Here is a 15,535-nt window from a genome sequence, read left to right on the forward strand (position 1 = left end):
CCCAATGGCTTACTTAGAAATCTGTTTTAACAAATCAGATTGCTTCTTTTCAGAATGTTTTTGTAGGCTGTGTCTGTGACATTTTATTTTTCCTGTTACCTATAATTAAGGCAGTAAGCCTAGAAGTTGTTATTGTACTCTAGAGTTTTTGAAAATAACACGTTAGAAACTAACTTCTCAGAGTCCTGTGTAGTCACAGAAATTTAAGATGAAATCAAGACTTCATTTATGACTTATTTTCCTTTTTGACTGTCAAATGTTGGCATTTTTATTCATGATTAAATTCTAGATATAGGAAATGAGGCATCATAAAGCAGAGGCTTTCATTAAACATTTTTAAATTTCTACTGCCATAATCTCAGATATAAAAAGAAAGTTATCATTCCATTTTTATTCTTCTGTTTGAGGAAAGGGAGGGCTCAGGTTTGGAGGGCCTTTCAAGTCACTTCGGCTTGTATTGATATCTTTGAAGAAATTTAAAGAAATGAAAGAGCCATTTTGAAAATGTGAGTTTAATGCAGAGATTGTTTTATGTGCCTGCCTGGCATTCTGTACTGTGGGCGCTGAACAATATATAGCTTCTGTTCTTTCTCTGAAAAGGTATTGGAGCCCCTCCCAGTCCTGGGGTGGCTAGGAGAGAGATGGAAGGTAACAAGACTCCTGCATTGTGGAAATGGTTCTCTCGCTTTATATCTAAATGTCAGCCCCTCCAGTGTTGAAAGCATACTAAATCTTTTGTTAGTCCAACTGCAGATGTGCACTCCTGCTTCTTGTGAATATCTTGTATTTTCCCCCTTTCCATTCTATGTTGTATCTAGTTTGTAATGAATATCCATCTAATTTTCCTGAAATTCTTATGTTGTTTGTACTATTTCATGTATTTTTCATGTACAGCTAGATTATGAAATTACATTTTAAAAAAATGCCTTTTCAAAAGAAGTCAAATGCTTAGAAATGTACTTTACTAACTTAAAAGTTTTAAAAATTAGTAATTATAATTAAACTCTTAGTTCAGTAATTATGCAGTATTTTGTGGTAGATTTCAGAAACACGGTTAGGTTTTTGTATGTTGGTACTGAGCTAGATTTGTTTAAAATTACATTAAGATTGGTGGCCATTTGTTAAGATTATAGCAATTGAAGAGCAAATGTATTTTTATAATACCTGTACTTGAATTTCTCTTCAAAAAGGAGAATAGATCTAACAGGTGTCCCATAATAGTCCCTGCTACTTATCTGGGCCCTAACAGCAATTTATTTCATTTCATCCTTCAGCTGCTTTTCTAAAGAATTCAACCATATTTTTTTTTAAGATTTATTTATTTTTATTTGAAAGTCAGAGCTACACAGAGGAGAGGCAAAGAGAGAGAGAGGTCCTCCATCTGCTGGTTCACTCCCCAACTGGCCACAACGGCCAGAGCTGCGCCCATCTGAAGCCAGGAGCCAAGAGCTTCTTCCGGGTCTCCCACGCAGGTGCAGGGGCCCAAGGACTTGGGCCATCTTCCACTGCTTTCCCAGGCTGTAGCAGAGAGCTGGATTGGAAGTGGAGCAGCCGGGACTCAAACCAGTGCCCATATGGGATGCTGGTACTGCAGATGGCAGCTTTACCCTCTATGCCACAGCACTGGCCCCAGTTCAACCATATTTTAACACTGTCTTCCATAAGTTAGATATCTGGTAATAAGATACACTTGTCTTCTGTCTTCATCAAAGAATTTTGGTATAGAAACCTAAAAAGCTCATAATAAGATAATTTTATTCACAGTGATACCTGCAGCTTGAAGCCCTGAATCGGTAGTGTTAGGGGCCTGGTGGCTAACTTGAAGAACACAGCTCTGCCTGTTGCCCAGGAGCCGTTTGTCTGGCAAATACCTCATCCCTGTGACCGGTCACGCAGCTGACTGTGTTTTCATGCTTCCCGGGAGACAGCTCTGTGGAAATGTCACCTTAAAAGTGACTCCCTGCGTGAAGCATCAGACCAAAGGCTGCACATGTCTCCCTTTAAGATCTAAGTATTCGGAGTTTTCTCTCTTGGGAGTTTTTCTTTTAGGGCTGATAATATCCTTCATCACTATCCAAAGCAAAGTACTTTGTTTGTTACCATCTCTTGCCCCATTTCTGCTGGTAAAAAAATAGAACCACAAAGTGATGTCATGCCATATTGCTCTATTGTTTACTTATGACTAATCTTTTCCCTTCCTGCTTCAAAGCACCCAAAAGCCCTGGGACAACACGGAAGGATAATATAGGTAAAAACCCTTGTTTGTAGCTTCTTACCCTTGAAAATGGACCGTGAAATATAGACACTTGGAATATAAGTACATGGTTGCTTGTTCCTTTTCACTTTTGTTTTTTAAACTTAAATATGTGCTGTGACATCTTTGTTCTAGGACGCAATCAGCCTTCCCCTCAAGCAGGACCCCCAGGGCCAGCACCTGCTGGATACAGTACAGCCAGACCGGTAAGTAAAACCCAGCCTGGGAGCCAGGGGGCTTTGATGCTAGGTCCCAGTGTTCCTGGTCGGTCTTGCTATTTTGGGGAAATCATGTGACCCTTTAAGACCTCAGTTTCCTCAACTCTAAGGTGAGGGAACTACAAAGTGCCTTTCAACTCGAACGGTGTTTTGACATACAGTAACCAAGCAAACCTTATTTGGGTAAAGGTGATTTTCTTAATTATGATAACTAAATAAAGATCTTAATGTGTCTAAGTATAGGAGCAGGTGGTTTACAAGGGTGCTTCAAAAATTCATGGAAAATGGAATTAAAAGCTAAGTTTATTTTAATATAAAAATTTTGAAATTGTAAATATGAGAGGTCTTCCAAAAGTTCATGGGAAATGCATATTATAAAAAACATGTGTGATTTCAAAGCATTTTTGCACCAAAATAAACTTTTTAAATATGGATATATAGTCATCCGTCAATTAAAGAGATTTTTAACTAGATTTCAGAAAAAAAATGGTGAAAGAGTCATTGCACTGGTTCTATAGGCGTGAAAAACAGGAGAGCAGATGGTGCTGCAAGGCTTTCCCCGCCTTAGCAGTCTGTCATTTTCTGTGTGTTTATAATGTGTTCTCTCATATACAGAATTTTGTTCATTATTTACCTCAGTGAAAATATTCTCTGGCTACAGCAGGTAATCAAAAAGAGGAAGAGAAAGTGGAAACCAATACTTAGTGATGTAGACTGGCTATGTAGAGCCTGGGACTGCTAAGAGGCCCATAACCAAGGAGCAAAGAAGTGGGGACTTTACTATCCTTAGAAATTAAGATGGGGCTGGTGCCGTGGCTCACTTAGTTAATCCTCTGCCTGCGGCACCGGCATCCCATATGGGCACTGGGTTCTAGTCCCGGTTGCTCCTCTTCCAGTCTAACTCTCTGCTGTGGCCCAGGAGGGCAGTGGAGGATGGCCCAAGTGCTTGGGCCCCTGCACCCACATGGGAGACCAGGAGGAAGCACCTGGCTCTTGGCTTCGGATTGGCGCAATGCTGGCCGTAGTGACCATTTCTGGGGGTGAACCAATGGAAGGAAGACCTTTCTCTCTGTCTCTCTCTCTCACTGTCTATATAACTCTACCTGTTAAATAAAAAAAAAAAAAATTAAGGTGTTGAGAACTCAAACTACTTCTCAAGAAGATAGATTTTTCTTTTCTGTAATATTATATGAAAATGTCTTTAGAATATACTGAAAGATATTAACCACTCTCCATTTTCCAGGAGAGAGAAAAGCGCCCTTCACTCTGTACCGCACTTCCCACCAGAACTTCCTTCACTCTATCTAATTCTGTAAGAGCAGAGACGCAAAGTCAGGGTTTTTGTGAGTTTAAAATTTATATTAACTTTAGCCTAGAATAGCTATTGTAGACCGTTGAGCCTTTAGCAAATATATGAAGACAAAAATTATTTTTCACTGGTGTGTCTTCCAGTGTATTTAATTCAGAGTACTGGGTTAGTCATTGAAGAGCTTTACCTCTGTTCCTTAAAAAACATTTTTTCTGACAGTATGCTTTTTCTGAAACCTTAGTTCCCTGGGTATGTATCTCTCCACCTCCTCGTGGACTTTCAGATCATTCCAGTGCCTTCTGAGAGCAACACTGCCAGTGGGGAAGAATCCTAACCCTGCAGCTAGCAAAGCCTTTGTTTAGATGCCAGTTCTAACTCCGTGGCCTTGCAAGGTGTATACGTTTCTTCATTTTTTATTATTAAAGTAGAGATGATAAAATAATACCCACCTCTGAGGGATATTTTGAAGATGAAATTAAAATACATATATAGTGCTTAATTAACACAGCCTGGCATACAATAAACAGTCAGAAATAAAAAGAGAAGGCTCAAAAATCTTTTAGTTGGGAACGAGGTGTGCGGTGTAGCGGTCAGTCTGCGCACTGGGACGCCCGTGTCCCAACGTGAAGTGGCTGGGTTTCAGTCCCGCGGTGCTCCTGATCCCAGCCTCCTGCGAATGCACACCCTGAGAGCAGCAGGTGACAGCTCACGTAGTTTAGTTGCTGCCACCCAGCGGATCGGGTTTCCTGCTCCCAGCTTTGACCTCTCCCTTTCCTGGCTGTTGCAGGCATTTGGGAATAAACCAGTGGATGGGAGTCCTTTCTCTCTCTTTCTCCCTCTCTCTCTCTCTTTCTCTCTCCCTCCTTCCCTCCCTCCCTGCACCTCTCAAAGAAATAAAAAATAAATACGTGTATATGGCTATAGAGGAAGATGAAAATGACAAGATGGGGAATAATACCAGAGAAGAGAGTCAATGAGGTAGAAAAGCGGGTATTTTCACAAAATCTTAACTGTTAAAAATAAGCAACTGTTTCCGTGTTACCTTTCCCATCTTCAGACAATTCCTCCTCGTGCTGGAGTCATCAGTGCCCCCCAGAGCCATGCACGGGCTGCAGCTGGAAGATTGACTCCTGAAAGCCAAAGCAAGCCGTCAGAAGCCCCAAAAGGTAGGCAGTGCATTAGAAATACCAGACTTACTCTGATTTTCCCCATTCACTTTTCCTTTTCCCTTCTGTAATCTACCACCTTCTATAATTTATTCAAATAGGGATATGCGCCCCTTATGCTGCAAGAAGTGAGGCTACTTGTTGGGGAAACATAGCAACCAAAAGTCTTTGTAATATTTCACTAAAAAAGGAAAAAGCATGGTTTTCTGGAATGTACCTGCCATCTGACAGTCATTGTTTTTGCAGGTTCCTCTCTCCTTCCAGAACCGCTGAAGCCACAGGCTGCCTCTCCTGTGCCCCCACCTGCTCAGAAGATGCAGGAGCCTCTCATCCCTGTGGCAGCACCTATGCCTCCATCTGGCCCCCAGCCAAACTTGGAAGCCCCTCCACAGCCACCACCGCGGAGCAGGTCGTCCCACAGCTTGCCTTCAGACTCTTCGCCACAACTGCAAGTAAGTCTCACGGAGACAGTGTCTTCGATGCATATGGCATAGTCTTTGAACATGCTTATTTTCATTATTAGTTTTTATAAGAAATAAATATGAGCTTTAATTTTTAATTTTTGCCTTTTGGTGTGAATAGCATTGTGAGATACAACTTCAGTAAATGACATCTCAAATGAGTCACGTAACGGATGCATGCTTTGGCTATTTGAGGGTTTTGGGGTCTCTTTAATTTTTATTTATTTTCATTTTTTATCTGAAAGATAAAAAGAGGAAGACAAAGAGAGATCTCTTATCTACCGGTTCACTCCCTAAATGCCCACATTTTGGGCTAGATCAGAGCCAGGAACCAGGAACTTAGTCCGAGTCTCCCATGTGGATGACACCAAAACCAAACCAAATATTTGCCTCCTAGAGTGTGCAACAGCAGGAAGCAGGATTGGAAGCCGAAGAGCCTCAAACTCAAACCCAGACATTCAGTATGGGTGTCTCATGTCCCAAGTGAAGTCTGTTTTGTTTTATTTTTTTCCATTTGGAAGGCAAAAAGAGAGAGAGAGAAAGAGAAAAACAACAACCATCTGTAGGTTCATTCCCCAAATGGCCGCAACAGCTAGGGCTGGGTCAGGCTGAAACCAGCAGCCAGGAATGCCATCCAGGTCTCCCAGATGGGTGGCAAGCCCAAGCATTTGGCCATTTTCCACAGCTTTTCCAGGGGCATTAGCAGAGAGCTGGATGGGAAGTGGAGCCGCAGGGACTTCATTCGGCGCTCGTATGGGAGGCTGGTTTCCCAGGTGGTGGCTTAGCCTGCTGCACCTTCCATTCAAACATCCACTCCTAGGGTTTCTTTTTAACTTTGGTTTAGATGGAAAATTCCCCAAGAGTGATCCTGCAGTCCCAGGTTGGAGACTGTCTGGACTGTAGGCCATGTAATGCCTGTGAAATCATTTGGCCTGGCCCTGCCAAGGCAACCACAGGTGGCACTCAAAATTCAATCTACAGCAGGTCCATTTTTAAGTTGATGATTTCATATGGTCCACAAATAATGTTATAAATATCCAAATGGCCCTTGGCAGAAAAGTCTCCCCACCCCTGCCCTAGGCCAGGGTTCTTGAGGACTTTCAAGTGGTTCCCAGCTTGTTTTCTTGTGATAATGTGAAAAGCTTATCTCTTTTTTTGTTTTATGCATACTTTACTTCGGATAGCTAATGAATTTGGATGAACAACAATAATGAATTTTTCTTATTGCTCACAGTAACAAATTAGTTTTTCTTTCAGTTCCTGGAAAGGCAGGTCAGACCAATTCCTGGACCACTGGCAATGTGGATAATTGCCAATAAACAGAATAAGCCTTTAATCCCGCTTCATGCAAGAAGTAGTTCTTTTCTATGCTGGAGGTGGCACTGTGGTTCCTTCGTTATTTTAAACAGTTGCAGTCATTACTGAATCAGTTAGGTGATTTGGGCTTGTACCATCAAAGTCATAAGTCCCCTCATTGGAGTCTCACAGAAGACAGTGTGATTGCCTTGGTGTATTGAAATCATGTGATCAGAGACTCCTGTTCTCCCACATGGGAAGACTCCTGGTGTATATGTAGACAAAGTGTTTTAATATAGGAATAATCATGTAAGTCAAATTGGTTTATTTGGATTCTGTTTTACTTAGTTTTGTTATATTTACATTCCAGTAAAAATGTTAAAGTAAAATTTATATTTAATGATAAGTTCATTTTTTGGGTTGCCTAGCCATATATAAAGTGTTAGCTTGAAAATGCCATCAAGACTAAAGAAATGTGTGAAGTTTCAAAATTCTGCCTTTAAACTTTGGAAAGATCTAAAATACAGAAATACTACATACATACATACATGTTGGCGACATTCCATAAGCATATTCATAAGCAATAGTTTGTATTTATTTTTACAGATACAGGGAATGTTCAAGTAGAAAATATCAACATTCTAGATCCATCTAATGGAGGGTACAGCAACCCTATATATATATTTTTTTTTTAAGATGTTTTTGTTTATTTGAAAGGCAAAGTTACAGAAAGGCAGAGGCAAAGACAGAAAGGTCTTCCATCCACTGGTTCACTCCCCAGATGGCTGCAACAGCCAAAGCTGCACCGATCCAAAACCAGGAGCCAGGAGCTTCTTGTGGGTCTCCTATGCGGGTAAAGGGCCCCAAAGACTTGGACCATCTTCCATTGCTTTCCCAGGCCATAGCAGAGAGCTGGATCGGAAGCGGAGCAGCCAGGACTTGAACTGGTGCCCATATGGGATGCTGGCACTGCAGATGGTAGCTTTACCCATTATGCCACAGAACTGGCCTCAACCTTATAAATCATTTCTATTCTGATATGCAGTGCCAGAGCTCATACACATAACTGAGATTATCAAAACAGCATGAACCTAATTCAGGAGTTTCATATTAGTAGGCAGGAAACTGTGAAGTACTGAATATATTTAAAGATTGTGTCTCTCTAAATTGTCAAAATCAGTTTTGCTATTTAAAGGTAAGGTAAGCTTTAGGTTTGGGGGAACTATTTCTTGAAAATACTAGATTTGAAAAATACTACACAGTTATAGAAAGATTATGATTTCATTTTTGATCAGCAACAATAAGTTTTAGTTTCATACTTAAAATTTTATGTCTAATAAATTATCAGGTAAATTAATGATGATATTATTCTTCAGAAAGCTTGAGTAATATGCAAGACTCGATCTGGACCATTTTGCTAAAATGAATACTAATTTTCAGTGTGGTAATACTTTTACAAAATGGTGGCAGTTTGTACATTTTCTCTAATAATGATGTCCATAGGCCATCATCGTAAGGCTGTCTTAATCTGCTTGGGTTGCCATAAAAATACCATAGAGTCACTCAGTGACTTAAACAACAGAAACTCATTTTTCCTTAGTTCTGGAGGCCGAAAGTTTCAGATTGAGTCGCCCACGTGGTTAGGCTGGGGCTGGCTGACAGCCGCCTCACTGGTGCTCACGTGGCCACTCCTCCGTGTGTGTCTGAGGGAGACAGGGAGGGAGAGAGGAGATGGCACCCTCTCCTGTGCCTCTTCTAACAAGGGCACTGGTCCCATCAGGGGGCACCACCTTCGTGACACCTTTCAGCCCTGAGCACCTGCCACCTCTCAGAGGCTCTACCTCCAAATGCATTCGCCTTGAGGACTAGAGCTTCAGCATACGAATTCTGGGAGGGACACACATGTTCAGACCTTAAAAGGCTAGAATATTCTAGAACTCCCAAAACCCATTTGAACTGCCTGGTCATCAAACTCTGACGGAGTTAAAGTGTAGTTACTAATTCAACAGTTACAAAAGGAATTGTCTTTTCAGTTCGTGTCACAACCTGCAAGTACTGATGCTCTTGGATTCTGTATGCAACGCGGATCTAAAAGTATTTGATGACTGAACTGTTAGGGTTGCCTGTTGGTCTCAGATTATCCTCCTAACTCTTTCCTTTAATGTCTGTGTTCCCTTTCTCGAAGCAGGAGCAACCATCAGGGTAACAGGTATCTGACTATTTATCAATCTTACATGTGCTTTTCATCTGTCTTAGCACATTAGATGTATGAATCTTTTGCTTCATACATCTAAGATTTCACCCATTTCTAAAACCACCTGTCTACCTTAATAAATTGTATTGTCATACCATAAAACTTGCTTTTTCTTTTTCTCAGCATTTTGGACTTTTAGGAGCCATTTTAGTTGTTCTTGCTAATGCTTTACCTTTTTTTTGCTTCATTTCATTATGAAAATTAACAAAACTAAAAAGTATAACTTCAAGAAGGTAAGGTTTAGGTAAATGGAAGCCTGTTTGCAAAACCAAATTGATTCTTGGTTTTAACAATGACAAAATTGCATAAACAAAAATTCATTATTACTATTTTTTAGATTCCCTTTGAAAAATATTTGTTCAGTAATTTTAGTGGCAGGATTCTCTTTGGTAAGGAAGAATTGATAGTTTAGAAAGATGAAAGTTAGTAAGGTTATTTAAAGATCCTCCCAACACCTTTGTCCATAAAAACACCATGAATTTTAATATTATCACCAGTTTGCTCAGATTATAAATTAATTCTAATGTAATGAATGATGATGTGGCTGTCATTGTAATTTCAAGTTTAATTAGGAAAGATCTTGCTTCTATCAAATTAACTTAATGGAGATAAAAAACTTCATAAGTAAATATTTTTAAACATACAGCATTTATTTGGTTACTGTTCTGAACTGTGCAGAGCATAAAGTTCTTCCTTCCTGCAGCATCCGTGTCATGGACTGCTCTGTCTGCCGTCGAGGAATTTGATCCCAGGTGTATCAGATGTTTCTGTCTTATTACGTTGATTATAAATAACCCAGAGATGAGTAGTAACGTAGTACAGTTTGATAATGTCCATAATACATTTTCCTCTCAAGTACATTTTCATATAATAGGTCTGCTTACCTTTAATACGTTTAGAATATAGTTCAAAGTCTGTGACATGTTTACCCTTAAATTTTGTACAAATTTATTTTCATATTAAGTTTGTAAAATGAAATGGATAGCTGCTTAAGTGAGTAACTTTCAGATATTTGTTTCATTCAGTTTTTCTGGAACATACTCTGTAACTGAATGTTCGCGAGTGAGCAGCCTTCTGTGTTTCCAGGTGTAAGTCAGTCTCTCAGCACACAGCTCCAGTGGAATTGCTATCCTTTTTCTAATGGAATTTATAGAAATGTGGTTGCTTCCCTCAGCAGCCATCTCAGGACACTGGGTTAGTGCTCCATTTTCTAACACTGTAAGTCTTCAGCTGAAATGTTCCCTTCTCTAGTCTTTCTCTTTTTAAAAAAGAAAAACTGTTTATTTATTTATTTGAAAGAGTTGCGGAGCAAGGGAGAGACAGAGAGAAAGAAAAATCTTCCATCTACTGGTTCACTCCCCAGATGCGTTGCCATGCTGCAATGGCCTGAGCCGGGTGAGGCCGAAGCCAGGAGCCAGGAGCTTCACCCAGGTCTCTCATGTGGGTGCTGGGGCCCAAGCGCTCGGGCCATCCTCTGCTGCTTTCCCAGGCCACAGCAGAGAGCTGATCGGAAGTGGAGCAGCCAGGACTTGAACTGGCACTGTAGGCAGCAGCTTAACCCACTGTTCCACAGCACTGGCCCCTTCCTTATCCTTTCTAATCCTAAATTTTAAGTGTCCAAGTAATCTACCCTAGTTTTAGGAATTATAGCTTTTTAAAAAAAATTATTAATGAAACACTTGATGAGCTGACTTACTTCTGGGACTAGAACAGTGTGTGGCTTTGATCAGTCCTGTGACTGAGCTCTACCCACACCAGTTTCTTTGTGAACAAGGTACAAAGGGATTTAGGGACAGGGTACAAATTTTCTATGGCTGTAAAGTAATTCCGAACTTCTTCCTGTTGATAGCAATTCACAGCCAACTCTGACACTGTATTTTAATTTTAAAATTAATATACCAAGTAGAAAATGAGATTTTTCTCTTCCTGATTTTACTATTTTTATCCTGATTTCATTTTTTTAAAAGATTTATTTATTTGGAAGCACATCAGAGAAAGAGGGAGGGAAAGAAATATCTTCTACCCACTGGTTCGCTCCCCAAATTGCTGGAATAGTCAGGGCTGGGCCAGCCTGAAACTAGGATCCAGGGACTCTGTCTGGTCTCCCATGTGGGTGGCAGGAGCTCGAGTACTTGGACCATCATCTGCTGCCTTCCCTGGCAGTCAGCAGGGAGCTGGACTAGAAGTGGAGTAGCCAGGACCGGAATCAGCAGTCCCATGTAGGATGCTAGCTTCTGGCCAGTGCCGCGGCTCACTAGGCTAGTCCTCTGCCTTGCGGTGCTGGCACACCGGGTTCTAGTCCTGGTCGGGGTGCTGGATTCTATCCCAGTTGCTCCTCTTCCAGGCCAGCTATGCTGTGGCCCGGGAGTGCAGTGGAGGATGGCCCAAGTGCTTGGGCCCTGCACCCTTATGGGAGACCAGGAAAAGCACCTGGCTCCTGCCTTCAGATCAGCACAGTGCGCCGGCCACAGCGGCCATTGGAGGGTGAACCAACAGTAAAGGAAGACCTTTGTCTCTCTGTCTCTCTCACTGTCCACTCTGCCTGTGAAAAATAAAACAAAAACAAAAAATAAATAAATAAATAAAGGATGCTAGTTGCTTAAACTGGCTCCTCCCCTTGTTTTTTTTTTTTTGTTTGTTTGTTTTTGTTTTTGTTTTTTGTAAGATTTTATTTATTTGAGAGGCAGAGAGAAAGGTCTTCCATCCGCTGGTTCACTTCCCAAATGGCCACAATGGCCTGAGCTGGACCTATCCAAAGCCAGGAGCCAGGAGCTTCTTCCAGGTCTCCCTAGTGGGTGCAGGGGCCAAGCACTTGGGCCATCTTCCACTGCTTTCCCAGGTCACAAGCAGAGAGCTGGATCTGAAGAGGAGCAGCCAAGACAGGCATCAGCACCCATCTGGGATGCCAGTGCCGCAGGCAGAGGCTTAGCCCAGTACGCCACAGCACTGGCCCTCTCCCCTGGTTTTAAATAATTGTTTCATTAATTAGTATCATTTCTATTTAGGAATATTTTGACAAGGAAGCTCAATTAAGAAAAGTAGTCACACTATTTACAGTTTATTTTGCAAAGGAGAACTTATGTTAAAAGGCAAAGAACTTCAAAGATTTATCTAAATAGAAAAGGAAAGTATAATCTTTAGCTTATGAATATAAATATGCTAATAAAATTGAACTTGCATAATATTAATGTTAAATGACAGTCTATTTTAAAAACAGTGAAACCACATCATCATCATTAGATGAGTGTTCGAAGTTTACTTTTAGATAATTTAGTATAAGTTTTGAATATGGGTTTCTAAAGTCCATGTTACAATTTGATAGAACTGGGTAGGAACAAATTGGCTAATTCTGTATATTTATGTTTTTACTATTTCAAAATTTGCGTGGATGAAGTTCTATCTTATTTGGAAGGATTAAAAATGGATTGAATAGAAAGATTTCTTTAGTAAGGAGTTTTCGGAGACTACTGTTCTGTTTCATCTTATTTAAATTACCAGAGTATCAGACTACTCAAAGCGGTTTTTCAGTTTCTAAATTTGTATCCTTGCCCCACAAGAAGAATAATTGAGACAGGGGAAATAGGAGGTAGAATAAAAGTAAACTGAATATTCAGTATCGTCTCTGTCTCTCTATTCCAGATAAAAACAAATGGAGTCTCTGGTGTGAGACAAGACTCTACATTAAAGAGTGACCCATTTGAAGATCTGTCATTTAATCTGCTTGCTGTATCAAAGGCTCAGCTCTGTGTTCAGACATCACCTGTTCTAACCACAAACCCAAAGAGGTTGATTCAGTTGCCTTCTGCAACACAAAGTAATGTTAATACTGTGGGTTCTGTAAGTTGCATGCCGACGATGCCTCCAATTCCAGCCCGGAGTAAATCCCAGGAAAATATGCGGAGTTCTCCAAACCCATTTATTACCAGCTTGACCAGCACAAACCCCTTCACTGACAGAACTGCTGCCCCTGGAAACCCCTTTAGAGCCCACTCTCTGGAGTCAGAGGTGTCACCATGGTTCTCGAAGGAAGAGCCTGTTCCCAACAATCCTTTCCCGCCTCTGATGCCTCTCGGTCATAACACAAGCAGTCCTTCCTCTTCACGTGACGGCTTCAAGGACAGCTTTGATCTGCAGGGCCAGTCCACAGGAAAAATGAACAACCCGAAAGAGTGGGTGACCTTTGAGGATGACGACGACTTTGGGGTGGCAGGGAAGTCGGAGTCAGCTTGTTACACAGCCTCCCTGGGTCATCAGCCAGGTTGGTTTTCTGGCCCCGGCGTGACAACTGACCACCAAAACAAAGGTACAGATGTTTCTTTTTGTGTCTTACCATCGAGAAGGCCACCTCCACCTCCTGTCCCACCGCTCCAACCCAGCACCAACCCTCCGGCGGATCCTTTCACAGCCTTGGCGTCTAAGGCGTCTCCCACACTAGACTTCACGGAAAGATAACGTTCTACACTAGGAGACAGTCGTCATTCAGTTTTGGCAGGGAAAAGCCAAAAGAATTGGGCATTAGTTACTCATTGCGTGCAATAAGTGATTGTTAAGTGCACTGATATCTTTATGATATACCACTATTTGATATGTACAAAGTTGGAATATGTGTATATTGGACGTAAGGAAAAGAATCCTTCTAACTGGAGTTTTGGTGTGTTGCTCTCCAGGTGACCAGGAGACAGTAGTAGCCATAAAAAGTGCTTAAAACTACTTTAGAAAATAGTCCGTGTTCAGAAATTCTTTGTCGGTCTTCTCGGAAGCAGCTCAGAAATCCCACACAACTTTGCTGACCTTACTGCCGGTGCTGTCAGGCTTGCTGCCAGTTGGCATTTATGAGATTCTACCACAGAGCTGCCAGCTCCCTAAAGTTCTAACCAGGTCCCTTTCTCGATGTCTTATCGCCAGAAAGATGGCCACAAGTGTAATTTGAATGTTTCCTTGATTTCTAAAATTGGAATAATCCCACCGTAGAGCAGGAGTTGTCTGCCGTTCCCCACCTTCCCTTCCGAATACACACACCCTTGTTACTTTACACTCTAGCCCTTCCCTGGGAGGAGGTTCTTGGAGCTGGCAGCAGTGTACGTTGTGGTCACTGTCAGACGGACAGATGGTCTAGCTCTTAAAACAGCACTAGGGCCTAAAATGCAGGGAAGGCACACATCACCAAGTTCAAGGGGAAGCGTTGGAGATAACGCACTGCCTTCCTGCACTGCAGTGTGCGTCGCCCGTTCCCCTCCCGCACTTTTCTGTTGCCGTGTTTGCTCTGGGACAAGCAGCTGTCCTGAGTGCTATGAATTGGGGATGTACCGTCCATGCTTTCTCCCTCCATGAAGAGGCTACATAACACATCTCTGTCCAGTGCTGCTTTATGTTCTTGGAGGCTGTACCTCAAACTAGCTGTGGATTTTGTCTCCTGCACTGCCAGTATGCAGTTGGTTCTGCTTTTGTTAATTTTATGAAGACGTATACAGAATTTTTACAGAATGTAGTATTTTGATATCATTAAGTAAACCAATCAGAGAACTCCTTGAGCAATAGTTTTCTTGTCATTTTAAGTTTAAAATCATCTTTACCCATATGTTAATGTTCCTTTTCTATGAAGAGCTGTACATGTCCACCTAAATTTCTGTGTCCGCATTAAACCTCTAAAGATGTGTGTGTGGAGAATATTGAAAAGTTCATGGTTAGGAATACTTATAATGTAAAAGCACAGCAAACTGCATTGCACTTCTGATCTAAAGCAAATCTGCTAGGAAAAGGCGCTTTTCTAAATGCTCAAATGTTATCAAAATACTATATTTATAGAATTCTCTCTCTGCTAACAGCCAGGATTTGCTGTTAGAAACAACTCTTGGGAATTAATATTGTGCTTTTTGGGGGCTCTAATCATTTCAGCAGTAGTATCTTTTAAACAGTATTACCATAAGCAGTGTGCTTCAAAATGTGAATTAACTTGTTTGAAACTGTGGCTTTAACATCTGTGTGATTAGTGTATATGGTATTTGCTCTCCATTATCAAGATAATTCATTGTTAGGTAAACGTGGCTAGTAGGGAGTGCAGTTCTGTGAGCAGTGTTTCCTATTGACTATCAGCCGCCGTCTCGGTCACACATAGCAGCAGCAGCAGCAGCTCCGCCTTGTTCAGGAAAAGTAGATTTGGCAAGTTGCTGAAAATGCACAAAGTTAGGAAAGTTAAAAGTATGCTGCAAATAACTAGTCATTATTCTGTGTATTATTAAATATTTACCAGTTCTGTTAAAAGCAGAGCAGAAATTAGACACTGAGGATCTCTGTGAATTCTTTGTTCTCTGTAGTAGATTGCTGTTTATATGTATGTAAGAATTTTATTGCTTCTGTGGCATACGATATTTATAACTGTATACTTTATAGAAGTACAGTATTAAAGTCAATGGTATACAGACATTCTGTACATATCCTGTGCAATGTGCTGTCACATGAAATAAATACACCTGTATTTACCATGCTGACCACTTTGCTCAAAAGGGACGAGTTTTTCTCATTTTCCTTGTGCTTACAGAAGTTTACTGGCATTTGGGGAAAATAGATCCATTCTTAC

General features: G+C 41.2%; 1 protein-coding gene across 32 annotated transcripts in view; it reads left to right on the top strand.

Annotated features, from left to right (window-relative positions):
- SYNJ1 (synaptojanin 1) overlaps window positions 1-15,446 on the top strand; it is a 105,860-nt gene extending 90,414 nt beyond the window's left edge. For 7 of the 32 annotated variants that reach the window (XM_051858811.2, XM_051858813.2, XM_051858814.2 and 4 more), the window contains 4 exons: window positions 2,390-2,460; window positions 4,839-4,947; window positions 5,194-5,399; window positions 12,598-15,446. In XM_051858811.2, coding sequence (XP_051714771.2) covers window positions 2,390-2,460; window positions 4,839-4,947; window positions 5,194-5,399; window positions 12,598-13,410 — 1,199 coding nt within the window. In that variant the 3' untranslated portion in view covers window positions 13,411-15,446. 32 annotated transcript variants of the gene reach the window in all.
- Window positions 15,447-15,535: the final 89 nt, after the last annotated feature.

This window comes from Oryctolagus cuniculus, chromosome 4 (genome assembly GCF_964237555.1).
Source record: "Oryctolagus cuniculus chromosome 4, mOryCun1.1, whole genome shotgun sequence".
Classification (NCBI taxonomy): domain Eukaryota; kingdom Metazoa; phylum Chordata; class Mammalia; order Lagomorpha; family Leporidae; genus Oryctolagus; species Oryctolagus cuniculus.